Below are 17,548 nucleotides of genomic sequence, written 5' to 3'. Positions count from 1 at the left end.
AGGACTTCTGGAGTGGGGCTGGGGTGGGGAATAGGACTGACATTTATTGAAAGGGGCCCTGGAAACAATTATGAGCTTCGCTCTAGTGCTTAGTAAATAGTATCCTATGTATGTGATACACAAAATTATTTTTCAATCATCTGTACATGTTGCTTTAGTACAATTGAAAGCACTTCTGAATTCACAAAAGCTTATGGTCATTTATGTATTCTTTCAACAAACATACCAACTAAAAAAAACCCGTTTGCCATCATCAAGATATCTTTGTAAATGATAAGACTGAATGTGAGCTACCAACACAGTTTAACTTCCTCCTAATCTTCAGCGATCTTCAAACGGGAGCAAAACAAAATAAAACAAAAAGTAGTCACAGGCCTTTCTTAAAAAAAATCTAATGTGGCTCCTCAATATAAAATACTAACAGATAAACTCATACAAAAAGAAATTATCCATGGTATCACTATATTTTTTAAACATTTAAAAACAATTTAAAAGAGCTGAATCAGATGATTGCTGAAAATTGGAATACAATTTAAAAGCATCCTCCACCGCGCTCTAGCTGCAAAGTCTCCATGGCTTCTTGTCTAAGTCAAAACATTATGACCTGGCATTAAAGGTCCGTAGCCAATAGGGGGAGGTAGGAGAGATTTAAAGGGGGAATATGCTCATGGACCAAAAAAAAAAAAATCATTGCCTTTTTTGAGTCTTTGGTCCAACAGCTCACCCTCAGGAGACTTGCGTCCCTGCCCACTGGTTGAGACCGGGCTCTCACCTCCGCGGCCTGGCCTGAGCTGCCCGAGCGCTCTCCACCTCCTCGTGGTCCCGCTCCTCCTCACTCCAGCTCTCCTTCCCTCCCCAGTCACATCTCCCCACATGAATTTCTATTTGGCAAAGAATCAAACTTTTTTCTTGCAGTTATATCAACACTTCCTGGATTATTTATTTAACTTTTGGGAAACTTTTTGTCTTTTTGCCCCAACTAGAACTTCCTCTCCTTTGTGGTTAGGGACAGTCATTCTCACAATTCTTTTGCACACTGACTGACACATACTATTGTAATAAATATGCCTTGACTTGCCAGGCTAGATTGTCTAAACCTGAGGGCCAAGAGGAAAAAAAATAACTAAACAAACTTAAATGTGCAGAAGGAATAAGGGAGTAGGAAAGAAAAAATATAAAGAAAAACCTGGTAAAATATGTGAAAACTCCGCTCTCCAGGGTTTCTCATCACCACCCTAGATTTTTCCAGAAGGAAGTTGGAGATTTTTCCACCATCTGGTTCCCCACCTGGACTGAACTGGATTTCGAAGTATTTTCCCTGCAAGACAGTTAGGAATTTCCTTCAATGGTTAGTAAACAAAAACATGTTCCAAATAGACTTCAGATACAGTATATGATGCTAGAAATTCATTAATGAGATACAGTCACAATGATTCCCAGTCCTGGTCTAGATTTCCTCACTTGTTTCCTATCAGACAATAATCCGTCCAATCATACAATTCTGTATTGAGAGAGACTCTATTATTCTAGCCTGACTAAATAAGGATAAGTTTTAGTCCTTGCTCATTTCCCAAGACCCACCCCCAGTAGGGCTGGCTTGCTAAGTCAGAAGCTGTAAAGAACGGGACAGAATATCAGCGGTCCCTTTGATCTAACAAGAGTGAATTCTATCAGCCTCTTTCAGAAGAAGCAAATTTTCCCACTGACAGACCTATTTTATTGGTTTTAAGCAAAAGCAACCCCTTTTATCTCTGGGGCATCTACAATTCTCATATAAAACAAAAGCCCTTGATTATAAAGAAAGTTCTTTCCAGCTAGTTGTGGGTGTGGGAATTCTTGTTACTGTTGTGGTTAATATTTCCTTTTACATGACTGCTAATAAGGAACAAAGGAGAATAAAACTTTGGCATTTAGCTAGACAAGGTGCCCAGATTGTTAGGTAGGTGACATTTTTTTCTCTCATTAGAATCTAGCTTCTCTCCAGTCCTCAGGAAAATCTAGAGGGGTAACCTTACATGAAGATGAGAATGTAGGCATTAAGAAATGGCGTGGCTCAGGGTCAAACTAGGAAGTATGCCCAGCCTAACCATATTCACATGTTGTATTTTGAACATTTGTATGCTGATGAATTCCACCCATCTCAGAGCTGATCCTGCCAGCCCACAAGTCTGTGACTAGACCATAAACTCATTAAGGACAAGAAAAGCACATTGCATGCTTTTTCTATTGCCTACAGTGCACCGAACTGCGTGAACCAGACAGAGAAAGGGAGCACAAACCACTATTATCCCGAATTACAGTGGCTCCTAAGAACAGCGTGTTGAGCAAGACCCTCTGTGCCTCCCTCCCATCACAGCCATTCTTCACGTCACCATCTTCCTTTTAGCATGTTCTAGAGGGGACAATTTCGTGCCCATCCATGTAATCCCCGTACCCCACCATTCTCCATCAAGTGGGGCTGGGAATGAAACCAAATAGGATATCACATCTAGGAAGGGTAGACGCTGTCAACAGCAAACTCTCAAATCTTTCTAGACGTGGCCTGAAATCTTGGTCGCCTGTTAGAAAGCCCTGAGGAGACTTTAAGAAATGCTGATGCCGCCCTGGCCGGTTGGCTCAGCGGTAGAGCGTCGGCCTAGCGTGCGGAGGACCCGGGTTCGATTCCCGGCCAGGGCACATAGGAGAAGCGCCCATTTGCTTCTCCACCCCTCCGCCGCGCCCTCCTCTCTGTCTCTCTCTTCCCCTCCCGCAGCCAAGGCTCCATTGGAGCAAAGATGGCCCGGGCACTGGGGATGGCTCTGTGGCCTCTGCCCCAGGCGCTAGAGTGGCTCTGGTCGCAACATGGCGACACCCAGGAGGGTCGCAACATGGCGACCCCCAGGATGGGCAGAGCATCGCCCCCTGGTGGGCAGAGCGTAGCCCCATGGTGGGCGTGCCGGGTGGATCCCGGTCGGGCGCATGCGGGAATCTGTCTGACTGTCTCTCCCTGTTTCCAGCTTCAGAAAAATGCAAAAAAAAAAAAAAAAAGAAAGAAATGCTGATGCCCAGAGTCAACTCAGACAAGTAAATCAGTCTCCAGGGAATGGTGTCCAGACCTGAGCGGTCTTACGAAGTCTGGGTGATTTTTCTATATGGCCAAGGTTGAGAACCCCTCCTCTGATAGAACAGTAATGCTTATACACAATTCAAAACTGTTGTAAAAAAAGTTAAAACTCCCGGCCTGACCAGGAGGTGGCGCAGTGGATAGAGCGTCGAACTGGGACGCGGAGGACCCAGGTTCGAAATCCTGAGGTCGCCAGTTTGAGTGCAGGCTCATCTGGTTTGAGCAGGGCTCACCAGCTTGAGCCCAAGGTCGCTGGCTAGAGCAAGGGGTCACTGGGTCTGCTGTAGCCCCCCCCCCCCCCCCCCGTCAAGGCACATATGAGAAAGCAATCACTGAGAAACTAAGGTGCTGCAACAAAGAATTGATGTTTCTCATCTCTCTCCCTTCCAGTCTGTCTGTTCATCTCTCTGTCTCCCTCTCTGTCTCGGTCACACACACACACAAAAAAGTTAAAACTCCCAATGAGAGATCAAAAAGTTTAGTTTTGTTGGAGAGCTGCCTGAGGAAAAAGAGGAAATTGCATAAAGAGAGGATGTTGCATTTTCAAAATTAAATGGAAAGAAACTTGGAGTCTTGTTAATGTCTTATTTTTTAAGCTAGGTTCTAAGTACACTGGTGTTCACTGTATTATTTCTCAATAGTGTTTGAAATACTATTTGTTGTATTTTTATTTTCTTATTTACTTTTTAAAGATTTTATTTATTGATTTTACGGGGTGGGTGTGGGGACAAGAAGTATTTGCTTCACTTTAGCTGTTCATTGGTTACCTGTCATATGTGCCATAACCCAGCAAGCCCAGGGTTTCCAGCCGGTGACCTCTGCATTCCAGGTTGACGCTCTATACACTGCGCCACCACAGACCAGGCCGTTATATATTTAAAACAGTTGTCTTAAATAATATATTTGTTACAACTTGAAAAAATTTGTAAGTGGAAATATATGAATTTTTATTAATTATACTGTGTGGCTATTTTTAAAAATGAAATTACCCACAGTCCCACCCCAATGTCATTTCTGCCTCTTCCTTCTAAATAATCACTGTAATGACATATTCAAACTTTGATTTATATACACCTTAATTGCGTGTTTATAAATTTTATTTTTAAATTATAGTTTACAGTCAATGTTATTTTGTATTAGCTTCAGGTACAGAGCACAGTGGTGAGACAATCCTATACTTTACAAAGCGGTCCCCCAATATTTCTAGTACCCACCTGGCACCAGAGTTCTTACAATATTATTGACTATGTTCCCTGTGCTGTATTGTTTGCTTTTTTACTTCTGTTCTTCAGATTCCAAATATAAGTGAAATCACATGGTATTTGTCTTTCTCTGTCTAACTTATTTTACCTAGCATAATATACCCTAGGACCATCCATACTGTCACAAATGTTAAGATTTAATTCTTTTTTATGGCTGAGTAATATTCCATTGTATGTATGTACTAACACTTATTTATCCACTCATATAGTGATGGCACTTGGGTTGCCTCCATATCTTGGTTATTGTAAGTAATGCTACCATGAACACAGGGGTGCATATATTCTTTCAAATTAGTGTTTTGGTTTTCTTTGGATAAATAGCCAGAAGTGAAATCATTGGGTCATAAGGCATTCCATTTTTAATTTTTTGAGTAACCTCCATTCTGTTTTCCATAGTGGCTGCACCAATCTGCAAGTTATACCAATAGTGTGCAAAGATTCCCATTATTCAGCATCCTCTCCACACTTGTTGTTTGTTGATTTATTGATGACAGCCATTCTGACAGGTATGAGGTGATATCTCATAGTAGTTTTAATTCACATTTCTCTGATCATTACTGATGTTGACCATCTTTTCACATGCCTATTATCCATCTGGTACGTCGTCTTAGGAGAAAGGTCTATACAGTTCCTCTGCATGCATATATATATGCAACATAGTTTTCACTATGTTGCAGTATGTTCTCTCTCTCTCTCTCTTTATATATATATATATATATATATATATATATATATATATATATATATATATATATTTAAAGATTTTATTTCTTGATTTTAGAGAGAGGAGAGAGAGCAAGGGAAAGATGGGGGAGGGGAGTGGGAAGCATTAACTCATACTTGTTTCTCGCATGTGCCTTGACCTGGCAAGCCCAGGGTTTTAAAACAGAGACCTTAACATTCCAGGTCAATGCTTTATCCACCACAGGTCAGGCCCTTTACCCATATTTTAATTGAATTGTTTTCCTTGAAGTCGAGTTGTATAAATTTTTAACAAACTTTGGATATTAACCTTTTATAACATATATCTCTGGCAAGTATCTTCTCTCATTCAGAAGGTTGTTTTGTTTTGTTGATGGCTTCCTTCGCCGTGCAAAAGCTTTTTAGTTTGATGTAGTCCTATTAGCTTATTTTTTCTCTTGCTCAAGGAGATATATCAGAAAAAAATATTACTAGAAGAAATATGGAAAACAGTATGGAAGCCCCTTAAAAATTTTAAAAATGTTTTTATTTTTTTACTAAGAGATTTTACTGTTTATATTTTCTTCCAGGACTTTTGTTTTGAGTCTTACATTGAAGTCTTTAACTCATTTTGAGTTTATCCTTGTGTATGATATATGAAAGTGGTCTAGTTTAATTTTTTGTCTGTATATATCTAATTTTCCCAACATCATTCATTGAATCGACTGTCTTTACTGCATTATATGCTCTTGCCTCCTTGTCATATATAATTTACCACATAGATATGGGTCTATTTCTGGGCTCTCTATTCTGTTCCTTAAGCTATGTGTCTGTTTTATGCCAATACCATGTTGTTTTGATTATCATAGCTTTGTAGTACAGTTTGTTATTAGAGGCACGATACCTCCAACTTTGTTCTTCTTTCTCAAGATAGATGTGGCTATTTGGCGACTTCTGAGGTTACATATACATTTTTAAGTTATTTGCTCCAGTTCTGTAAAATATGCCATTGGTATTTTGATAGAAATGGTATTGAATCTATAGATTGCTTTGGGTAGTATGGACTTTTTAAATGATATTAATTCTTCTTCTTCATGAGTACAGGAATTGTTTTAATTTATTTGTGTCTTTAATTTTTTTCTTCAGTGTCTTATAATTTTCTGAGTAAAGGTCTTTTATCTCTTAGGTTAAATTTATTTCTAGATATTTTATTTTATTTTTTGATGCATTGTAAATGAAACTGTTTTCTTAGTTTCCCTTTCTTATAATAATAGTTCATTATTGACGTATATTTATTTTGTATCCTGCTACTTTTCTGAATTCATTTATCAATTCTAGTATAATTTTGGTGGAGTCTTTAGGGTTCTCTATATACACTATCATGTCATTTGCAAATAATGACGGTTACCTCTTCTTTTCCTATTTGGATGCCTTTTATTTCTTCTTGTCTTATTACTGTAGCTAGGAGTTGCAGTGCTATGTTGAATAAGAGTGGTTAAAGTGGACATGGCTGCCTTGTTCCTGATCTTAAGGGAAACGCCTCTAGTTTTTCCCTGTTGAGTATAATGTTAACAGTAGGTTTGTCATATATGGTTTTTACTATGTTGCAGTATGTTCTCTGTATTCCCACTCTGTTCAGCTTTTATTGTAAATGGGTGCTGGATTTTGAGAAATGCTTTTCTGCACCTATTGATATGATTGTAAATTTTTATCCTTTATTTTATGTGGTCTATCACATTCATTGATGTGGATACTGAACCATCTTTGCATCCCAATAATAAATCTTACTGGATCATAGTGTATGATCCTTTTAATGTATTGCTGAATTCAGTTTGTTAATATTTTATTGAGGATTGTTAACACTTTCATTTTCTGTTGCATGAGGTTCTAACTGATTCTATATATTTCTGCATCACTGATTCCAAATCTGAAACCCGTTTTTGGGGATGTGCTCTAGTTTGTATGCAATTTTAATTTCTTTTTGTTAAAGTTAATAGCATGCATTGGTTTTTAAAATGGAGTTAAAGGCCAACAACTCTTGGATTGAACATAACCACAAGGCAATTAATGTCTTACAAACATCACTTTTACATAATTGTAGTTGTTTTTAAATGTAAAAAATTATTATCTGACAAAAACACCCTCTTATTTTGTTTTTTAAGATTGAGTCATGGCTTCTTCAAGTAAGTGTAAATGTAAGAATAGTCCTGACACCTTCTGTTATATATGTGGCTGTTACACTCTTCAACGTCAAAGGCACAATATTTCATAATTTGTGACACGTGCATATATTGCCTATTTTCAAGTTCCCCTTGGTGATAAAGACAAGAATTAGGCTCCTCATATTGTGTGTCATAATTGTGAGGAAATGCTTTGTGACTAGACAAAAAGAAAATGCAAAGGAATGCCTTTTGATATTCCCATGGTTTGGCGTGAACCTAAGGACCACAACAGTGACTATTATTTCTGTCTGATCCATGCAAAGGGCATCGGCAAGAAAAATGGCATATAATCACATATCCTAATATTCCTTCAGCAATACGACCTATCCCACACTCTGAGACACTCCCGGTTCCAGTTTTCAATGGTTTTATTTCTTCTAAGGACGAAGAAAGTGAACATGGTGATCAAGTATGTTTTGATAAGATGCATGAGGAAATAGTTGTAGAATCTGAAGGGTCTTCTTCTGATGCCGAGCAGTCATTAACCCCTCAGCAGTTTAGCCAACCCAAATTGAATGACTTAGTAAGAGTCATTAGCCTCCAGACTTCAAAAAAAGAATGTACTTCACTGATCAGCTAAAATATCCCATTTCAGGAAGCGTGAACAAATTTTTGTGGACTTTTTTTCTGAAGACAAACACTTTGTTTACTGTCATGATATCAGTAGTCTTCTCAGCCAGCTAGGTGTTACCACTGACAGTCCAACAGAATGGCAGCTATTTCTTTTTTTTTTCATTTTTCTGAAGCTGGAAACAGGGAGACAGTCAGACAGACTCCCGCATGCGCCCGACCGGGATCCACCCGGCACGCCCACCATGGGGCGACGCTCTGCCCACCAGGGGGCGATGCTCTGCCCATCCTGGGTGTCGCCATGTTGCAACCAGAGCCACTCTAGTGCCTGGGGCAGAGGCCACAGAGCCATCCCCAGTGCCCGGGCCATCTTTGCTCCAATGGAGCCTTGGCTGCGGGAGTGGAAGAGAGAGACAAAGAGGAAAGCGCGGCAGAGGGATGGAGAAGCAGATGGGCGCTTCTCCTGTGAGCCCTGGCCGAGAATCGAACCCGGGTCCTCCGCACGCTAGGCCAACGCTCTACCACTGAGCCAACCGGCCAGGGCGCGGCTATTTCTTGACAGCTCTAAACGGAGTCTGAAATGTGTTCTTCTACACAACAGTAATGTTTATGCAGCAGCTCCAATTGGTTATACAGAGAGGTTTCACGAAGTATCCTTGCTTTCTGTGTTTGTGGGACAGCCGAACTCGGGACAAACACTGGACACAGAAGGAGTGGCCGAAACATGAAGCTCTGGAAGTAAGGTTGCAAAATATTGTGAATGAACCTGTAGTTAATCAAAACAGGATCATTTTCCCCCCACTTCACATCAAACTTGGCTTAATGAAGCAGTTTGTTCAGGCTTTGAATAGAGAAAGTGAATGCTTTCAACATATTATTTCTGCTTTTCCTGCCTTGTCTTTTTTTTTTTTTTTTTTTTTGTATTTTTCTGAAGCTGGAAACGGGGAGGCAGTCAGACAGATTTCCACATGCGCCTGACCGGGATCCACCCGGCACGCCCACCAGGGGGCGATGTCTGCCCATCCGGGGCGTCACTCTGTTGCGACCAGAGCAACTCTAGCACCTGAGGCAGAGGCCACAGAGCCATCCCCAGTGCCCGGGCCATCTTTGCTCCAATGGAGCCTTGGCTGCGGGAGGGGAAGAGAGACACAGAGAGGAAGGAGAGGGGGAGGGGTGGAGAAGCAGATGGGCGCTTCTCCTGTGTGCCCTGGCCGGGAATCGAACCCGGGACTCCTGCATGCCAGGCCAACACTCTACCACTGAGACAACCGGCCAGGGCCCTGCCTTGTCTTTTGAGAAGATAAAAGCAGATGTATTCTATGGACCTCAAATTCGAACCCTCATACGTGATGAAGAATTTGCCAGGAAGATGAATAAGGAGGAGAAAGCAGCATGGCAGTCTTTTGTGGCAGTTACAAAGAACTTCCTTGGCAACAAAAAAGCAGAAAACTATGAACTTCTGGTTCAAAGGATGCTGTTGGCTTTCTGTGACATTGGATGTAACATGAGCATAAAGATTCACTTCCTGAATAGTCACCTTGATAAGTTTCCCGAAAATCTTGGAGCTGTTAGTGATGAGCAGACTACTGCTGGAGAATCAAACGAGATTATCCTCAACAAGTACACAATCGCAAGAGCTACAAACACAAATTTTTGCCTGAATAGAATTTAAATAAGTTTTGTGCAAATTTTATGATTAAAATAAATGTTTTAATATGTTCTATTTTGAAATTGTAGACAAATTCTGATGCAATCATATCTTTTAGTGTATTTATTGCATTATATAAATTATATTTTCACAAAGATGATGCCCAAGAAGACATTCTACTTCATTATGTTAAACTAAATGTTGAAAATTTGACAATAAGATGAAAACCTAAAATCTTGAATAGCACACTCAAATTAGTTAAGAGCAAGTGTTTTTGTCGGTGCAACAAAAATTTTGTTCCCCAGTGTTATGGATACTGGCCAATAATTTTCTTTCCTTGTTGTCTTTATCAGATTTTGAAATTGAGATAATGAGTTTGGAGTCTCTTGTCCTCTTGAATTTTTGGAATAGTTTGAGAAGAATAGGTATTAATTCGATAGGTGTTTGGTAAAATTCACCTGCGAACCCTTCTGATCCAGGACTTTTGTTTGCTGGAAGTTTTAAAATTATTGATTCGTCTTATTGGTTGTAATCAGTCTGTTCATATTTTTGTTTTTTCCTAATTCAATCTTGGATTAAATGTTTCTAGGAATTTATCCATTTTGCCAGGTTGTCCAATTTGTTGGCATATAATTATTTGTAGTATTTTCTCATAATCCTTTGTGTTTCTGTAGTATCAATTGTCACTTCTGTTTCATTTCTGACTTCATTTATTTGGGTTCTCTCTCTCTCTTCGTGAGTCTAGTTAAAGGTTTAACAGTCTTATTTATCTTTTCAAAGAACCAGCTCTTGGTTCCATTGATTTTTTTATAGTTTTTTAAACTTTATTTCATTTGTTTCCACTGTAATATTTATTATTTCCCTCCTCTATTTATTTTAAACTTTGTTTGTTGTCCTTTTTTTAGTTCCTTTAAGTGTAAGATTAGATTGTTTATTTGAGATTTTTCATGTTTCTTGACGTAGGCTTATATTGGAATGAATTTCCGTTTAAAACTGTTTTCTTTGTGTACCATAGATTTTGGGTTGTTGTGTTTACAATTTCATTTGTCTCAAGGTATCTTTTGATTTCTTCCTTGATCTTATTGTTAATGCATTCATTGTGTAATAACATGTTATTTAGTATTCATGTGTTTTGTGTGTTTTGCAGAGTTTTTGTGTTTTTTTTCCCCCCTGTAATCAATTTCCAGTTTCATGCTACTGTGATTGGAAAAGATGCTTGATAAAAATTTTAATCTTCTTAAATTTATTGAAATTGTTTTGTGACCTAACATGTGGTCAATCCTGGAAAATTCCATGTGCACTTGAAAAGAATGTATATTCTGCTACTTTGGAGTGAAATAGTTTTTTTGTTTTGTTTGTTTTTTTACAGAGACAGAGAGAGAGTCAGAGAGAGGGATAGATAGGGACAGACAGACAGGAACGGAGAGAGATGAGAAGCATCAATCATTAGTTTTTTGTTGCAACACCTTAGTTGTACATTGATTGCTTTCTTATATGCGCCTTGACCGTGGGCCTTCAGCAGACGGAGTAACCCTTTGCTTGAGCCAGCGACCTTGGGTCCAAGCTGGTAAGTAAGCTTTTTGCTCAAACCAGATGAGCCCTCTCTCACGCTGGCGACCTCGAGGTCTCAAACCTGGGTCCTCAGCATCCCAGTCCGATGCTCTATCCACTGCGCCACCACCTGGTCAGGCGGAATGAAATGTTTTGAAAATATAAATTAAATTTATCTAATGGTCTAATGTATCATTTAGGACAGCTGTCTTCTTGTTGATTTTATGTCTGGAAGATCTTTCCAGTGACGTCAATTGGTGTTAAAGTCCCCTACTATGATTGTATTATTGTCAATCTGCCCTTTATATACATCAAAATTTGCTTTAAATATGTAGGTGTTCTTATGTTGGGTGCATAAATGTTTATAAAAGTTATATCTTCTTGTTGGATTGAATTGATACCTTTATCATTATGTAATGTCTTTATCTCTTATTATCACCTTTATTTTAAAGTCTGTTTTGTCTGATACAAGTAGCACTACTCTAATACTTTTTTGTTTCCATTTGCATAAAATATTATTTCCCATCCCTTTTTTTCAGTCGTTTTGTCTTTTGATGTGAAGTGGGTCTCTTGTAGACGGTACACACACACACACACACCTTGTTTTCTTATTCATTCAGCTACCCTATGTCTTTTGTTTGGAACATTTAATCCATTTGTATTTAAAGAGAATCTTTATAGGTATGTATTTATTGCCATTTTATTATACATATTTATGTCTCCCCAACTTTTCTTCTTTCTTCTTTTTAAATTAGAAATTAGTCCCTTTAACATTTCTTGTGATGCTGGTTTGGTGATGAATTCTTTCAGTGATTTCTTGTCTAAGAAGCTTGTTATTTCTTCCTCAGTTTTAAATGATAGCCTTGGTGGGTAGAGTAGACTTCACTATAGGTCCTTGCTTTTCATCCCTTTGAATATTTCATGCCAATCTATTCTGAAAATATTCTGTTGAGAAAACATTTGACAGTCTTATATCAGTTCCCTTAAAGGCAAGTTAACTGTCTTTCTCTGGATGCTTTTAAGGTTCTCTCTGTTTTTAAACTTTGCTGTTTTAGTTGTAATGTATCTTGGTATGGGAGTCTTTGAATTCATCTTATTTTGGACCATCTGTGCTTCTTGGACTTGTGAATCTTTTCCCTTCACCAGGTACAAAAAGGTTCTCAATCCTTTGCTCTCTCTCTAATCTTTCTGGTACCCCTATGATGTGGATATTGTTATGCTTATGCTTCTTGTTGTACCAGAGGTCCCTTAGACTATCCTCAACTAAAAAAAATTTTTTTTTCTTTTTGCTGCTCTGATTGTTTTCTTTCTTTTTTTAAATTTTATTTATTTATTTATTTATTTTGTGACAGAGACAGAGAGAGTCAGAGAGAGGGACAGACAGGAAGGGAGAGAGATGAGAAGTATCAATTTTTCATTGTGGAACCTTAGTTGCTCAATCATTGCTTTCTCATATGTGCCTTGACAGAGGGGGGGAGGCTACAGCAGACCAAGTGACTCCTTGCTTGAGCCAGAGACCTTGGGCTCAAGCTGGGGAGCCTTGCTCAAACCAGATGAGCCCATGCTCAAGCTGGTGACCTCGGGGTCTCAAACCTGGGTCCTCTGCATCCCAGTCCGATGCTCTATCCACTGCTCCACTGCCCAGTCAGGCTGATTGAGTGCTTCTGATGCATGGTCTTCCAAATCTCTGATTCCAATCTCTGCTTTATCTCATCTGCTGTCAATTTCTTCTAATGTATTCTTCATTCCAATTATTGTGTTTATTGTTTCTTATTGGTTCTTTTTTTAATGATTTCTATGTCCTTTCTTATGCTTTCTATCTCTTTTTTACATTCTCACTGAGTTCACCCACTCTTCCCTGTAGTTCCTTGAGTGCTCCTCCCCACCTTTTTTTAGAGCAAGGCAGAGGAGAGGAGAGAGAGGGACAGGAACATCAAGCTGCTCTTGTATATGCCCTGACTGAAGAATCAAGCTGGCAACCTTTGTGCTCCAGAAAGATGCTCCAAACACTGAGCTATCTGGCCAGGACTTAATTTTTCTTGATATTTTTAAAAAGAAAAATAGAGAGAGAAAGGGCGAGCGAAGGGAAGGGGAAGCATTCATTTGTTGTTCCACTCAGTCGTGCATTCTTTGGTTGCTTCCCGTGTGTGTCCTGACTAGGGATCAAACCCTTCTCATTTCCTGATGATGCTTTTAACCAACTGAGCTAACCAGTCAGGGTCCGTTGAGTTTTCTTATAACCACTGTTTTAAATTGTGTATCTGGTACATTGCTTGCCTCCATTTCATTTCATTTGTTTTCTGCGAATTTCTCCTGTTTTTTCAATTGGGGCTATATTTCTTTGCCTCCCTATTATGACTGATTCTCTGCATTTGTTTCTGTGTGTTAGGTAGATTTGCAATGGCTTCCAGTCTTTGTAGGGTGGTCTTATGTAGTAGGTGTCTTGTGAGTCTCAGTAGTGCAGTCTCCCTGATCGCCTGAGCTGGGTGCTCCAGGAGTGTCCCTTGTGTGGGTTATGCGAGCTCTCCTGTTGTAATTGAGTGTTGATTGCTGTTGGCCCTCAGGTTGGCTGACTGTGAGGATTGACTCTGACCAATGTGTATGAGGTGCTGTTCAGGGTTTGACCCTTATAAGCAGAATTTGCCTCAGCAGAGTCTGGTGCCTGCCAAAACCCTCCTTTGGGTGTGCAGTTTGTAAAGCTACTTAGGTTGTGGTCTGAAGCCTGCCATCAGTGTGTTGGTTCTGGCCTCTTGGGAGAGAGTCCTGTTCAGGTCAATGTTATATGCTGACTGGAACCAGCTCTGAGCTACCTGTTAGGAGCTACAAGGCAATTCATGGTTGTTAACTGTCTATGCTGGGTCTGGGTGCATGTAGGAGGGGCCAAGCTGCATACTGAAGCCAATTGTCACTAATACCAGGTTTGGGGCATGTCAGCAAAAGGCCCAAGGCACCCCAAGATCTGTTGCCTCTGCCTGTTGCCCATTAGTTAGGTTCAGCCTCTCAAATAGCCTTAGGAAATACATAAATTGTGTGAGTTAAGTTCTCAATGAGTCACCTCACTGAGAGGGGCGAGTGGTGTTTACTAGGTTAATACAGATGCAAATTCAGCACCAGTGCTGGGTCTGAGGTCACTCATCAAAAGCATCAGTATACACCAAGGCCAGCTACCACCCAGCTGGGGCTGTGGAGCTTTGTGGTAAGGTGGGGTCTCAGTGAGTCATTAGGGTGGAGCCAGTAGAGTTCATCAGACTCACAGAGATTAAGATCTGGCCTTGTGAAGGAAGGGCTGTGCACAGGAACAGTGGCGTCTGCTAGGCACCTGTGGAAAAATGCCCCTTTCCCTAAAGCCACAGAGCTCAGTCTCTCCCTGTGCATTTCTGGCACCTCTCTGAGCTTGCCTGAAATTCCTCAAGAGTTTTTTAAGAAAGACTGCAATGGGAGCCCCAACTGGCCACTGCCAACAAATCGCTCCACCAGGTGCGAGCTGGCAGTGCAGGACCTTAGAGCAGCAGTTCTCAACCTGTGGGTCGCAACCCCGGCGGGGGTCGCCTAAAGCCATTGGAAAATACATAATGCATATCAGGTATTTACATTCCGAATCATAACTGTAGCAAAATTACAGTTATGAAGTAGCCACCAAAATTATTTTTTGGTTTGGGGTCACCGCAACATGAGGAACTATATTGCGGGGTCACAGCATTAGAAAGGTTGAGAACCACTGCCTTAGAGAGATGGCAGAGTGGGGCCAGTACGCCTCCCCAGTCTAATGCCATACGGAGAGGAGTGCTCAACCCAGAAAAGATGGTGTTGTGGTCAGTAGGAGAGAGGTATTCAGCACAAGGACATTGCTGGCTGTCCTCCAGCCCTGTTTCTGAAGCCACACAACCTAATCTCTCTCTGTATGACCCTCGAATGAATGAGATTTTCTGAACTGGCCTTTTAAAAGGGCACCAGGGGCCCTGGCTGTTTGGCTCAGTGGTAGAGCGTCAGCCTGGCGTGCAGGAGTCCTGGGTTCGATTCCCAGCCAGGGCACACAAGAGAGGCATCCATCTACTTCTCCAACCCTCCCCCTCTCCTTCCCCTCCCGCAGCCGAGGCTCCACTGGAGCAAAGTTGGCCTGGGCGCTGAGGATGGCTCCATGGCCTCTGCCTCAGGTGCTAGAATGGCTCTGGTCACAACAGAGTGATGCCCCAGATGGGCAGAGCATCACCCCCTGGTGGGCGTGCCGGGTGGATCCCGGTCAGGCGCATGCGGGAGTTTGTCTGACTGCCTCCCCATTTCCAACTTCAGAAAAATATTTTTAAAAAATAAATAAATAAAATAAAAGGGCACCAGGGTTTAGAACAGTCTCCCATCTCATGTAGGCAGCTGGAATCACCACTGATTTTCATAGCCAGTTGTTATGTGGACTCCTCTTCGCAGCACTGGTACTCCAGGCTGGGGACCACAGTGTGGGGTTAAAATTCCTCACTTCTTAGGAAGGACTTTTTGCCCTTGAGATATCCCTCTTGATTCTTAACTGCTGTGTGTGGTCTGCCATTCTTACTAGTCTCAATATGTTTTCTTCTGCATATCCTTAGCAATACGACTATATTCAACTAATCTTCAGATAGCCATCCAGGTTGACTGTTCTATAATTTAGTTGCAATTTTGTTACAGTGCTAGGAGGACATGAGTGTAACTTCCTCCTAATCCACCACCATCTTGGATCTCCTATCCTTAATTATGTTTTTATAATATGCATTTTAAAATAAAAATTGGATCATAAAACAAATATTGTACTTATAACCTTTAAAAAAATTAACAATTTATTATGGATATCTTTTTAAATAAGTCATTATCAACAGAGAAATTAGATATTATAACCTAAAAATATTGTTGGGTCAAAGACAATGAGCAGGCCCTGGTCAGTTGGCCCAGTGGTAGAGCATCAGCCTGGTATAAGGATGTCCCAGGTTCGATTTCCAGTGAGGGCACATAGGAAAAGCAACCATATGCTTCTCCACCTCTCCATCTCCCCCTTCTCTCTCTCTCTCTGTCTCTCTTCCCTTCCCAAAGCCATGGCTCAATTGGTTTGAGCAAATTGGCCCCAGATGCTGAGGATGACTTGGTGGAGCCTCTGCTTCAGGTGCTAAAATATTTTGGTTGAGAGCACGGCCCCAGATGGGCAGAGGATCAGCCCTAGACGGGGTTGCCAGGTAGATCTTGGTCAAGGCTCATGCAGGAGTCTGTCTCTATCTCCCCTCCTCTCACTTGGAAAAAGAAAACAAAAAAATACAATGAGCATTTTCAATTTTGATAAAGATTGCTATCCTGGGAAAATGTGTCCATTTTCAACCAACAGCATCTTTTCTCTGGTATTATCAATCTCCTTAATGTTTGCTCCCCTCAGAGACAGAAAATGATATATCATTTTAATTTACATTTTTCTTATATTCATAGAAACATCTTTTGATGTCCATTAGATGTTACTCAGTGTGTGTCAACTGCCTGTCCATATCTTTCTCATCTTTTCATCAGGGTTGTGTAACACTATTTTGTAATCAGGAAAATACTAATAGCTGGGCATTTTTGTTTCGTTTTACAAAAATTTACCAATGTATCATCCTTGTCTAAGGATAAAGAATAATTTGTGTTGGAAAATTCAAGAGAAATACTGATTTAATTATCTTCTGCTTTCTAGGGAAGGCAAAAGAAGGGGGATGCATAGCCAAAGAGCTAAATTTGGTCAAGGCCATTTTTACAAGGCAGATGGAGATTGAAAAACAAAACAAAAAAAACATCATGTGGAAAATTCATTCACACCTTTTTCCTTATTGTACTACCTAGAAATTTCTTCAAGATAACACAACCCATGCATTAAACAAAAATAAATAAATAAATAGATTAACAAATGATTAAATAGTTTGATAAATATTGAACAGCAAGGAAAATGAGGTTAATTCTGCCAGATATAAATCACCAGGAAACTTGATTACTGCAGGATAAGAATTCTCTTAGAAAATAGAAGCTTCTTGATGTCACCCCATTAAAATAAAAATTTATTTATAAAAAGAAAAAAAAAAAAAGAAAGAAAATAGAAACTTCTTTACAAAGTAGAAGGGTGAAAAAGAATCGTTTTTCTCCAAAATTCCCACTTATTTATTTAAAAATGGTCCAGAAGCAGCCTCACAGATGGCTCCTCGAATGCTTTACTGCCAGACATAATCTATAAGATAAAATGCAAAATCTACATAAAGCAAAGCTCCTGGGCAAATACTCCTTTTTTGGGGGGTAAATGTGGCTTTTTGTCATGGGGAATGTATTTATTTTCATTCTTGCCAGACTTCCAATCCTCAGAAGACACTCAGACAGAAAAACATTTTCATGGGCAATGGTGATAATGCACTTGGCTGACATTTTTATTATCTTGGGTAAGTGGGCCAGTCAGGAGGCAATCTGTCAGTTCAGACCAATCATCTTTGAGTACTATTATGTTACACGACTGTACATAAAACAAACACATCAGGCT

The 17,548-nt window shown here is 40.1% G+C and overlaps 1 protein-coding gene across 1 annotated transcript in view; it reads right to left on the bottom strand.

Moving 5' to 3' along the window:
* MYO1E (myosin IE) overlaps positions 1 to 17,548 on the bottom strand; it is a 243,090-nt gene that overhangs the window by 86,407 nt on the left and 139,135 nt on the right. Inside the window, exon 7 of the mRNA XM_066341498.1 lies at positions 1,187 to 1,318. Coding sequence (XP_066197595.1) covers positions 1,187 to 1,318 — 132 coding nt within the window. The remainder of the gene's footprint in view (positions 1 to 1,186; positions 1,319 to 17,548) is intronic.

The sequence above is a fragment of the Saccopteryx leptura genome, chromosome 6 (genome assembly GCF_036850995.1).
Source record: "Saccopteryx leptura isolate mSacLep1 chromosome 6, mSacLep1_pri_phased_curated, whole genome shotgun sequence".
Classification (NCBI taxonomy): Eukaryota; Metazoa; Chordata; class Mammalia; order Chiroptera; family Emballonuridae; genus Saccopteryx; species Saccopteryx leptura.
Note: the sequence above shows the minus strand (reverse complement) of the source record. Positions and strands in the feature narration are given on the sequence as shown.